Here is an 11872-nt window from a genome sequence, read left to right as displayed (position 1 = left end):
GTGTGGCATCATGCCATATGTTGTGGGCGGGGCTAATATACATCGAGGGATTGTTTTTTGTAAATAATCGCTCGGTTAGTTGTATACAAGTTTAGCGCGAAAGTACTTTTCGACCATTATGTTGAGTTTTAACGGTGACGTAGTGATTCAAATGTTTTTTTCACTTTCAAGACTCAATAAAAAAGTACTTTATGGGTCGAACGCAAAGGGACGTCTCATTATAACGGGACGCGTTGCCGCCAGCTGAATGTGAGCTAAGCAGCTAGCCGGCCGGCTACTCGGTCCAAGTTGTTATGACTTCAAAATACTCCTGGATTGATTTCGTCTTTTCCGTCATTGGAGTTTGTACTTTCCTGCTGGACTGGGGGTCAGATTTGTGGGTCGCCGTCGAGTTTTACTGCCACGGGGACTTTTTGTGGTTCGGGGCTCTGGTGGCGCTCATGATTCTGTCGTCCGCCGTGCTCCAAATGTTCAGCTGGTTCTGGTTGAGGTATGACCGACAACTTCCCGGGTTCCGAAGGGAGCTGGGATCCGAAACGGTGCTGTTCGAGGATAAAGTCAAGATTAGTTGCTTGCTGCATGTGTTGCAGCTGGGTTTCCTGTGCAGGTAAACAAATTCTGTGTTTTGTATTATTTTTATTTTTATAAACTTCGTCCAGTCCACTTTGACTGGCATAGATTGAGTGGACAAATTGAGATGAATCGCAAATTTAATAGATTAATCTAATGAATCCTTCAATTTATTGTAAAATGATTCAACAGATTAATCAATCATGAACTAAATTACTGCCAATTATCATCACAGTACTATTGACGGCGATAGACGTCCAAATCATTATGACCGGCAGCAGAAGAACCTACATATTAATCGCAAAATTTGTTTAATTACAAATTAGTAGATACAGATAATGAATCCATCAATTGTAAAATTTTTCAAGAGATTAATCTATCATTAACTCATTTACTGAAAATGACCATCCATCCATCCAATCTATTTTGTGTGGCAGCATTAGAATCCTTAGCTTAATCTCAGATTAATCACATTCATTCAATGCCAATGATGTGTCAGTGACACTGACGACAATGGACGTCTAATCCATAGATTATCGCAAATTTAGTCGACAGATTAATCAAGCCAATTCATCGATCAATTGCGAAATGAAGCAACAGATTAATTTATCATTAACTCATTCAGTGCTAATGATGTTTTAGTGACATTGACGACAATAGACAACGAAATCCATTTTCATTGGCGGCGTTAGAATCCATAGATTAATCACAAAATTAGATCAATCCCAAACTCCATCAATTTATTATTCTATTAATTATGTGTGTCAGTGTCATTGATGGTGATAGACGTCCACTCCATTTTGTCTGACAGCCTTAGAATCCTTAGATTAATTTCAGATTAATCGCAAATTCATTCAATGCCAATGATGCATCAGTGACATTGACGTGTAATCCATTTTCATTGGCAGCGTTAGAATTTATAGATCTATCGCAAACTTCATCGACTGATTAATCTATCAAATTTGAGTGCCATTGCTATTGTTGGTGATAGCCGTCCAATTCTTTCATGACTGGTAGCGGAAGAATCCTCATATTAATCTCAAAATTTGTCTAATTGCACATTAGTAGACAGATTAAGATAATGAGTCCATCAACTGTAAAATTATTCAAGAAATTAATCTTATCATCAACTCATTTACTGATAATGATCTTGATGTGTCAGTGCCATTGACGGTGATAGACGTCCAATCCATTTTGGCTGGCAGCCTTAGAATCTTTAGATTAATCGCAAATTCATTCAATGCCAATGATGTGTCTGTAACATTGACAACAATTAACATCTAATCCATAGATTAATGGCAAATTTAGTCGACAGATTAATCTAGCAAATTCGTCGATCAATTGCAAAATGATTCAACAGATTAATCTAAAATGAACTCATTCAATGTCAATGATGTTACATTGATGACAATAGACGTCTGATCCATTTACATTGGCAGCGTTAGAATCCATAGATATGAGCAAAATTAGATTAAGGGTAAATTTCATCGACTAATTAATCTATTAAATGTGTGTGTCAGTGCCATTGACCGCGATGGACGTCCAATCCATTTTGAATTGCTGCGTTACGAACCATAGATTAATCGCAAAATTAGATTAATCTGTCGATGAAATTTACAATTAATCTATTAAATTCATATGTCAGTGTCATTAACGTGATAGACTTCCACTCCAGTTTTTCTGGCAGTGTTAACCTTAGATTAATCTCAGATTAATCACAAATGTATTCAATGCAAATGATGTGTCAGTGACATTGACGAGAATAGACGTCTAATCCATTTTCATTGGCAGCGTTAGAATCCATAGATTAATCGCAAATTTAGTCAACAGATTAATCCAGCAAATTCATCGATCAATTGCAAAATGATGCCACTGATTAATCTATCATGAACTCATCCAATGCTAATGATGTGTCAGTGACATTTACGACAATAGACGGCCCATTTTCATCCACAGCGTTAGAATCCAGAGATTAATGGCAAAATTAGATTAATCGTTAACTTCATCGACTGATTAATCAATTAAATGTGTGTGTCAATGCCACTGACCGTGATAGACATCCAATCCATTTTCATTGGCAGCATTAGAATCCATAGATTAATTGCAAATTTAGTCAACAGATTAATCCAGCAAATTCATCGATCAATTGCAAAATGATGCAACAGATTAATCTATCATGAACTCATCCAATGCTAATGATGTGTCAGTGACATTTACGACAATAGACGGCCCATTTTCATTCGCAGCGTTAGAATCCAAAGATTAATCGCAAAATTAGATTAATCGTCAACTTCATCGACTGATTAATGTATTAAATGTGTGTGTCGGTGCCACTGACCGTGATAGACATCCAATCCATTTTCATTGGCAGCGTTAGAATCCATAGATTAATCGCAAATTTAGTCAACAGATTAATCCAGCAAATTCATCGATCAATTGCAAAATGATGCAACAGATTAATCTATCATGAACTCATCCAATGCTAATGATGTGTCAGTGACATTTACGACAATAGACGGCCCATTTTCATTCGCAGCGTTAGAATCCAAAGATTACTTGCAAAATTAGATTAATCGTCAACTTCATCGACTGATTAATCTCTTAAATGTGTGTGTCGGTGCCACTGACCGTGATAGACACCCAATCTATTTTGAATTGCTGCGTTACGAACCGTAGTTTAATCGCAAAATTAGATTAATTGCAAATTTAATTGACGGATTAATCTATTAAATTCATGTGTCGGTGTCATTGACGGTGATAGACGTCCAATCCATTTCTAATTGATGCATGATGAACCTTAGATTAATCGCAAAATTTGATTAATTGTAAATTTCATCGACTGATTAGTCTATTAAATTCATGTGTCATTGCCATTGACGGTGATAGACGTCTACTCCATTTTGACAGGCAGTGTTAGAATCCTTAGATTAATCGCAAACTTCATAGATTAATGTCTGAGATTAGTCAATCACACAGAAAATGCAGTTTGTCATGTCAGCCCTGCCAGCCTAAAATGATTGGACGTCTGTCCCTGTCAATGGTAGCAAATGAGTAGAAATGGAAAAAAATAAAATTGTTGATATCATTTTTGCTATGATTACGCCCTTTAGATACAAATTTTATTGGCGTGAATAAAGAAGAAACTATAAACTCTAGAGTTTCACCTGAATGTTTGTGTCCAAAAGTTATGTTTGAGTAAGCACTTGTCCAAAGAGTCAATATCATATCGTCAGGACATTGCTGATTTGTGTACATCTTAAAAAGGTTTCGTCATTAGTCATATTCTCGCCGCAATTCATTGTTTGGACTTAAGCGTGTAATTACATTTGACAAGTGCCATGAACATAAACGTCAAGTTCAGGTGTGGCGGCGACAAATAACATGTCAACACTACATCCTGTCACATTCCATAGCTGTTTTTCTCCGAAGCGTTTCTCGTACGTCACTCAACCGACAACTTGGTGTCACGCAGGCACATCTCGGCCATCCGGCAAGGCTTCCGCGTGTGGTGGCGGAAAGAAGAAGGCTCCGAGTACGCCGTCTACCTGACCCACGACCTGAGCATGCTGCGGCTCATCGAGACCTTCTGCGAGAGCGCTCCTCAGCTCACGCTCATGATCTACGTGGTGTTGCGCACCAATAAAGCCAGGACCGTCCAATGTGAGATGCACTCACACAAAAAAGGGGTGTGGGTTAAGGTACCATATAAATGTGATAAAATGCATTAAAAATACACAGATAAGCTGACTAGCATAGCAGCTTCATTGTAGCAAACTGTGAATAGACGATCAAACCATCCATTGTTAGCGTTAAATGTTGCTTCAGTAGTGGTCTTTTACTTCTGTACAGCACCAAACATCAAATGGAACCTATTTTGGCGCTAAAATCGATTGAACTTGGCTAGCAGCATTCTAGCGTAACAGCTTCATCGTAGCAAATTGTGCATATACGATAAAACCATCCGTTGTTAGCCTTGTATGTTTCTTCTGTATTGGTCTTTGTATTTTGTGCTTCTGTAATGGCACCAAATATCTCATGGAGCCTATTTTGGCGCTAAAATCGATCGAACTTTGGTAGAAGCCTGCTAGCGTAGCAGCTTCGTTGTAGCAAACCTTGGATATACGATCAAACCATCCATTGTTAGCCTTAAATGTTGCTTCAATTGCGGTCTTTTACTTCTGCAACGGCACCAAACATCAGACGGAGGCTATTTTAGCGCTAATATCCATCGAACTTTGGTAGAAGCGTGCTAGCGTAGCATATTTGTTGTATCAAACTGTGGCCGTACGACCAAAGCATCCATTGTTAGCCTTGAATGTTTCTTCACTAGTGGTCTTTTGCTTCTGTAATGGCACCAAATATAAGCTGGAGCCTATTTTGGCGCCAAAATCGATTGAACTTGACTAGCAGCTTGCTAGCATAGCAGCTTTATTGTAGCAAACTGTGATTATCAGATCAAACCATCCATCGTTAGCCTTGAATGTTTCAATTCTGTAGCGGTCTTTTGCCTCTGTAATGGCACTTAAAATTAGATGGAGCCTATTTTGGCCCTAAAATTGATTGAACTTGGCGAGCAGCGTGCTAGCGTAGCAGCTTCATTGTGGTAAACTGCGGATATACGATTAAACCATCCATCGTTAGCCTTGAATGTTTTCTTCTGTAGCGGTCTTATAGGATAATAGGATGGAGTCTATTTTGGCGCTAAAATCTATTGGACTTGGCTAGCAACGTGCTACCATAGCAGCGTCATTGTAGCAAACTGTGGATATATGATCAAATCATCCATTGTTAGCCTTAAATATTGCTTCAGTAGCGGTCTTTCGCTTCTGTAATGGCACCAAACATAAAATGGAACCTATATTGGCACTAAAATCGATCAAACTTGGGTAGCAGCTAGTTAGCGTAGCAGCTTCATTGTAGCAAACTGTGGTTATACGACCAAACCATCCATTGTTAGCCTTAAATGTTTCTTCACAAGTGGTCTTTTGCTTCTGTAATGGCACCAAACATCAGATGAAGCCTATTTTGGCGCCAAAATCGATTGAACTTAGGTAGAAGCGTGCTAGTGTAGCAGCTTCATTGTAGCAAACTGTGGATAATCGATCAAACCGTCCATTGTTAGCCTTAATTGTTGCTTCAGTATGAGTCTTTTGCTTCTGTAATGGCACCAAACATCAGATGAAGCCTATTTTGGCGCCAAAATCGATCGAACTTGGGTAGCAGCGTGCTAGCGTAGCAGCTTCATTGTAGCAAACTGTGGATATACGATCAAACCATCCATTGTTAGCCTTAAATATATTGCTTCAGCAGCTATCTTTTGCTTCTGTAATGGCACCAAACATCAGACGGAGGCTATTTTAGCGCTAATATCCATCAAACTTTGGTAGAAGCGTGCTAGTGTAGCATATTCGTCGTATCAAACTGTGGCGATACGACCAAACCATCCATTGTTAGCCTTGAATGTTTCTTCAATAATGGGCTTCTGCTTCTGTAATGGCACCAAATATCAGATGAAGCCTATTTTGGCGCCAAAATCGATTGAACCTAGGTAGCAGCTTGCTAGCGTAGCAGCTTCATTGTAGGAAACTCTGTATAATCGATCAAACCATCCATAGTTAGCCTTAAATGTTGCTTCGGTAGCAGTCTTTTGCTTGTGTGATTGCACCAAACATAGGACGGAGTCTATTTTGGCGCTAAAATCTATTGGACTTGGCTAGCAACGTGCTACCATAGCAGCTTCATTGTAGCAAACTGTGGATATATGATCAAATCATCCATTGTTAGCCTTAAATATTGCTTCAGTAGCGGTCTTTCGCTTCTGTAATGGCACCAAACATAAAATGGAACCTATATTGGCACTAAAATGAATCAAACTTGGGTAGCAGCTAGTTAGCGTAGCAGCTTCATTGTAGCAAACTGTGGTTATACGACCAAACCATCCATTGTTAGCCTTAAATGTTTCTTCACAAGTGGTCTTTTGCTTCTGTAATGGCACCAAACATCAGATGAAGCCTATTTTGGCGCCAAAATCGATTGAACTTAGGTAGAAGCGTGCTAGTGTAGCAGCTTCATTGTAGCAAACTGTGGATAATCGATCAAACCGTCCATTGTTAGCCTTAATTGTTGCTTCAGTATGAGTCTTTTGCTTCTGTAATGGCACCAAACATCAGATGAAGCCTATTTTGGCGCCAAAATCGATCGAACTTGGGTAGCAGCGTGCTAGCGTAGCAGCTTCATTGTAGCAAACTGTGGATATACGATCAAACCATCCATTGTTAGCCTTAAATATATTGCTTCAGCAGCTATCTTTTGCTTCTGTAATGGCACCAAACATCAGACGGAGGCTATTTTAGCGCTAATATCCATCAATCTTTTGTAGAAGCGTGCTAGTGTAGCATATTCGTCGTATCAAACTGTGGCGATACGACCAAACCATCCATTGTTAGCCTTGAATGTTTCTTCAATAATGGGCTTCTGCTTCTGTAATGGCACCAAATATCAGATGGAGCCTATTTTGGCGCCAAAATCGATTGAACCTAGGTAGCAGCTTGCTAGCGTAGCAGCTTCATTGTCGCAAACTGTGTATAATCGATCAAACCATCCATAGTTAGCCTTAAATGTTGCTTCGGTAGCAGTCTTTTGCTTGTGTGATTGCACCAAACATAGGACGGAGCCTATTTTGGCACTAAAATCTATTGGACTTGGCTAGCAGCGTGCTAGCATAGCAGCGTCATTGTAGCAAACTGTGGATATACGATCAAACCATCCATTGTTAGTCTTAAATATTGCTTCAATTGCGGTCTTTTACTTCTGTAATAGCACCAAACATCAGACGGAGGCTATTTTAGCGCTAATATCGATCAAACTTTGGTAGAAGCGTGCTAGCATAGCATATTCGTTGTATCAAGCTGTGGCTATGCGACCAAACCATCCATTGTTAGCCTTGAATGTTTCTTAACTAGTGGTCTTTTGCTTCTGTAATGGCACCAAACATCAAATGGAACCTATTTTGGCGCTAAAATCGATTGATTTTGGCTAACAGCATGCTAGCATAGCAGCTTCATTATAGCAAACTGTGATTTTCAGATCAAGCCATCCATCGTTAGCCTTGAATGTTTCAATTCTGTCGCGGTATTTTGCTTCTGTAATGGCACCTAAAATCAGATGGAGCCTATTTTGGCGCCAAAATCGATTGAACTTAGGTAGCAGCTTGGTAGCGTAGCAGCTTCATGGTAGCAAACTGTGGATAATCGATCAAACCATCCATAGTTAGCCTTAAGCTTCGGTAGCGGTCTTTTGCTTCTGTGATTGCACCAATAATAGGATGGAGCATATTTTGGCGCTAAAATCTATTGGACTTGGCTAGCAGCGTGCTAGCATACCAGCGTCATTGTAGCAAACTGTGGATATACAATCAAACCATCCATAGTTAACCTTAAATGTTGCTTCGGTAGAGGTCTTTCGCTTCTGTAATGGCACCAAACATCAGATGAAGCCTATTATGGCGCCAAAATCGATCAAACTTTGGTGGCAGCAGCCTGCTAGCGTAGCAGCTTCATTGTAGCAAACTGTGGATATATGATCCAATCAACCATTTTTAGCCTTGAATGTTTCTTCACTCGTGGTCTTTTGCTTCTGTAATGGCACCAAACATAAAATGGAACCTATTTTGGCGCTAAAATTGATCGAACTTGGGTAGCAGCTTGTTAGCGTAGTAGCTTCATTGTAGAAAACTGTGGTTATACGACCAAACCATCCATTGTTAGCCTTGAATGTTTCTTCACTAGTGGTCTTTTGCTTCTGTAATGGCACCAAATATCAGCTGGAGCCTATTTTGGCGCTAAAATCGATTGAAGTTGACTAGCAGCTTGCTAGCATAGCAGCTTTATTGTAGCAAACTGTGATTATCAGATCAAACCATCCATCGTTAGCCTTGAATGTCTCTTCTGTAACGGTCTTTTGCTTCTGTAATGGCACCTAAAATTTAGATGGAGCCCATTTTGGCGCCAAAATTGATTGAACTTGGTTAGCACCTTGCTATCGTAGCAGCTTAAACCCCCACATGGTTATTCTTTTAAATCCTTCTTCCGTTGTAACAAGGTAGTTAGCTTGTAAATTAGTTGCTTTTTTATTAACTCTTTGGTTGCCATGAATGCATGAATAAACTCTTACCTCAGAAACTTTCACTGTGAATTTAAATGAGTTTATGACTAGTAGACGCCAAATCCAGACGTTTTATGGCAGCAAGTGAGTTAAAGTCGTGATTCTTCTAATATTTTGTTTTCTATTTGTAGTCGTCAGTATTGCGGCCTCAACTACATCCATAGCCTGGATGGTGGTGGACTACCACCGCTCGCTCCGCTCGTTCCTGCCAGACAAAGCCAAGCAGGGCTGGGGCTCCTCGTTGGTCTACTTCCTATGGAACCTTCTCCTCATCTCCCCCCGAGTGGCCGCACTCGCCCTCTTCGCCTCGGTCCTGCCCGGCTACGTCGCCGCCCACTTTGTACTCGTCTGGTCCTGCTTCGTCACGTGGGCTTGGCGACAAAGAACCGACTTCATGGACAGCGTGGGCGGCGAGTGGCTCTACAGGGCCACCGTCGGCCTCATCTGGTACTTCAGCTGGTTTAACGTCGCCGAAGGACGGACTCGGAGCAGGAGCGTCATCTACCACACTTTCATCACCGTCGACGGCGGGATTCTTTTAACCACTTGGTGGTGCTACCGCGACCCGGTTAGCTCGCAGACGTACGCGTTAGCGTTGCTCATCACGCTAACGCTCACGTACTTGCTAGGTTTGCTGTTTAAGTGTATCTACTATTGTTGTTTTCATCCTAAACTGTGGAGGCCGCCGATTAGGGAGCCGAGAACGCCCGTCGACGCGCCCGATTCGGAAGTTGACTTTCGGGAATTTTCCATTCAGGACAGAACGCTGTCCTGTCTACTGTTTAATAAAAGGATGGAGCACAACGCAGCGCTCTTTTACGCAAGTGATTAGAGACGTCGGAGTTGTTCGCTGACTTTGACAGGGATAGACGTCCAACCAGCCAAATATTTATAGGTTTTCATATTTTAATGAGGATAGTATGCAAACAATGTCAGAAGAGGGAAAATAAGTATGTGAACTATCATATTTAATATTTTTTGGCCCCGTTTTGCAGCAATAACTTCAACCAGACGCTTCCTGTAGCTGCAGATTAGTTTGGCGCATCGATCAGGACTAATTTTGGACCATTCTTCTCCACAAAACTGCTGTATTTCAGTTAGATTCCTGGGATGTCTGGTGTGAATCACTGTCTACAGTTCATGCCAGGGCAGCTCAGTGGGGTTCAAGTCTGGACCTTGACTTGGCCACTTTTGTTCTTCTGAAACCATTCTGAAGTTGATTTACTTCTGTGTTTTGGATCATTGTCTTTTTGCAGTATCCATCCTCTTTTTAGCTTCAACTGTCTGATAGACGGCCTGAGATTTTCCAGCAAAACATCCTGATAAACTTTGGAATTCCATTCTTCCATTAATGATTGCAAATTGTCCAGGCCCTGAGGAAGCAAAACAGCCCCAAATTATGATGCTCACACGGTGGGGATGAGGTGTTGATGTTGGTGAGCTGTTCCATTTTTCCTCCACACATGACATTGTGCATTACTTCCAAATAATTCAACTTTGGTTTCATCAGTCCACAAATTTTTTTGCCAACATGTCTGTGGCAATGTCCAAGTGCCTTTTTGCAAACATTAAACGTACAACTTTTTTTTTTTGTAGACAGCAGTGGCTTCTTCCGTGGAGTCCTCCCATGAACACCATTCTTGGCCATAGTTTTACATATAGTTGATGTGTGCACAGAGATATTGGACTGTGCCAGTGATTTCTGTAAGTCTTTGGCAGACACTCTAGAGTTCTTTTTTACCTCTCTGAGTATTCTGCGCTGAACTCTTGGCATCATCTTTGGTGGACGCCCACTCCTTGGGTGAGAAGCAACAGTGCCAAACTCTCTCCTTTGTAGACAACTTCTCTGACTGTCGATTGATGAACATCCAGACTTTTAGAGATGGTTTAGTATCCTTTCCCAGCTTTATACAAATCAACAATCCTTGATCGCAGGTCTTCAGACAGCTCTTTTGACCAAGCCATGATGCACATCAGACAATGCTTCTCATTAAGACAATTCTTACCAGGTGTGTGTTTTATAGTGGGCAGGGAAGCTTTAAACCACTCAGTGATTGGGCACGGTTTCATTTGCTCTTTAAGTCTCCTTAGGCAGAGGCTTCACTCAGGGCCGGCCCAGGCCATTTGGGGGCCCTAAGTAAAATAATGCCAAGGGGCCCATATTTTTGGCACACCATTTCGTCACAGTGTACTGTGAAACCCATACATGCAATCCAACCCATACGTCCATATTTTTTATATTAATCAGATTTTGTTGCACTGCATACTTCAAACTTCTCACCCCAAATGATTGTCACTACTTACAGTAGATAGCGCCAAACCTTTTTCTAAAAGAGGAAAAGAAGGAAGAACTTTTATTTTTTTAAGCTTGAAATGAAGTATCAAAACTCCCAATAGTCAAATAAAGCAGACCGTAGTAAACAAAATAGAATATAAATTAATAAATAAACATATATAATAATAAACAATTGCCAGATTGGGGGCCCCCTAGTGGTCAGGGGCCCTAAGCTGCTGCATAGTCTGCGTATAGGCTGGGTCGGCCCTGGCTTCACTTATTCCCCCCCTTCTGGCATTGTTTGCATGCTATCTTCATTAAAATATGAAAACCTATAAATCTTTGGGTGGTTTTAGTTGAAGCAGACAGTTTTTACATCTGTGTGATTTTGACAAAGATCAGATCACATTTGATGGTGATTTTATGCAGAAATGTGAGAAATTCCAAAAGGTTGATTCTTTTTCATTCAACTGTAATTGACTTTAATGTGAAAGTATTTAAGTATGCCAATGGTGAATTTCTTAAAATACAGAAAATAACATTGAGACAAGTTTTGGCTCCGTAATGCATCAAAATATATGTTGAAATATAATAAGTGTGGGGGGAGAGGGGGGTGATAATAAATGCTGAAAAAAATTGACAGAAAAATTGAAATAAACGTCGAGACAAACCATTGGAATAAATAGATCGAAATTTGAATAAATACACACAAAAAATGAAAAAAATAAATGCTGGCCGTTAAATATGTTCAAATTTTTAAAAAACTAAACGCTAAAATAATTGTCGCAGTAAGCTGAATGCAATGTTAAATATATACATGAAATAAATGCTGAGGTAAAAATGAGCAAATATTCTAATGACTTG

The 11872-nt window shown here is 40.2% G+C and overlaps 1 protein-coding gene across 1 annotated transcript; it reads left to right on the top strand.

The window, feature by feature from the left end:
- The first annotated feature begins 36 nt into the window (after positions 1-36).
- Positions 37-10380, top strand: xkr8.3 (XK related 8, tandem duplicate 3). Its single transcript, XM_057828083.1, has 3 exons — positions 37-607; positions 4043-4230; positions 8865-10380. Exons 1-3 carry the CDS (start codon positions 294-296, stop codon positions 9563-9565), a joined length of 1203 nt encoding a protein of 400 aa, XP_057684066.1. The 5' UTR covers positions 37-293; the 3' UTR covers positions 9566-10380.
- Positions 10381-11872: the final 1492 nt, after the last annotated feature.

The sequence above is a fragment of the Corythoichthys intestinalis genome, chromosome 22 (genome assembly GCF_030265065.1).
Source record: "Corythoichthys intestinalis isolate RoL2023-P3 chromosome 22, ASM3026506v1, whole genome shotgun sequence".
Classification (NCBI taxonomy): domain Eukaryota; kingdom Metazoa; phylum Chordata; class Actinopteri; order Syngnathiformes; family Syngnathidae; genus Corythoichthys; species Corythoichthys intestinalis.
The sequence above is the reverse complement of the archived record's forward strand: the minus strand, read 5'-3'. Positions and strand labels throughout refer to the sequence as shown.

Excerpts from the sequence above, each read along its gene's own strand:
- xkr8.3 (XM_057828083.1), top strand. The coding sequence starts at position 294 with ATGACTTCAAAATACTCCTGGATTGATTTCGTCTTTTCCGTCATTGGA. Across the intron at positions 608-4,042 it reads CAGCTGGGTTTCCTGTGCAG|GCACATCTCGGCCATCCGGC; the intron begins GTAAACAAATTC and ends GGTGTCACGCAG. Across the intron at positions 4,231-8,864 it reads TAAAGCCAGGACCGTCCAAT|TCGTCAGTATTGCGGCCTCA; the intron begins GTGAGATGCACT and ends TTCTATTTGTAG.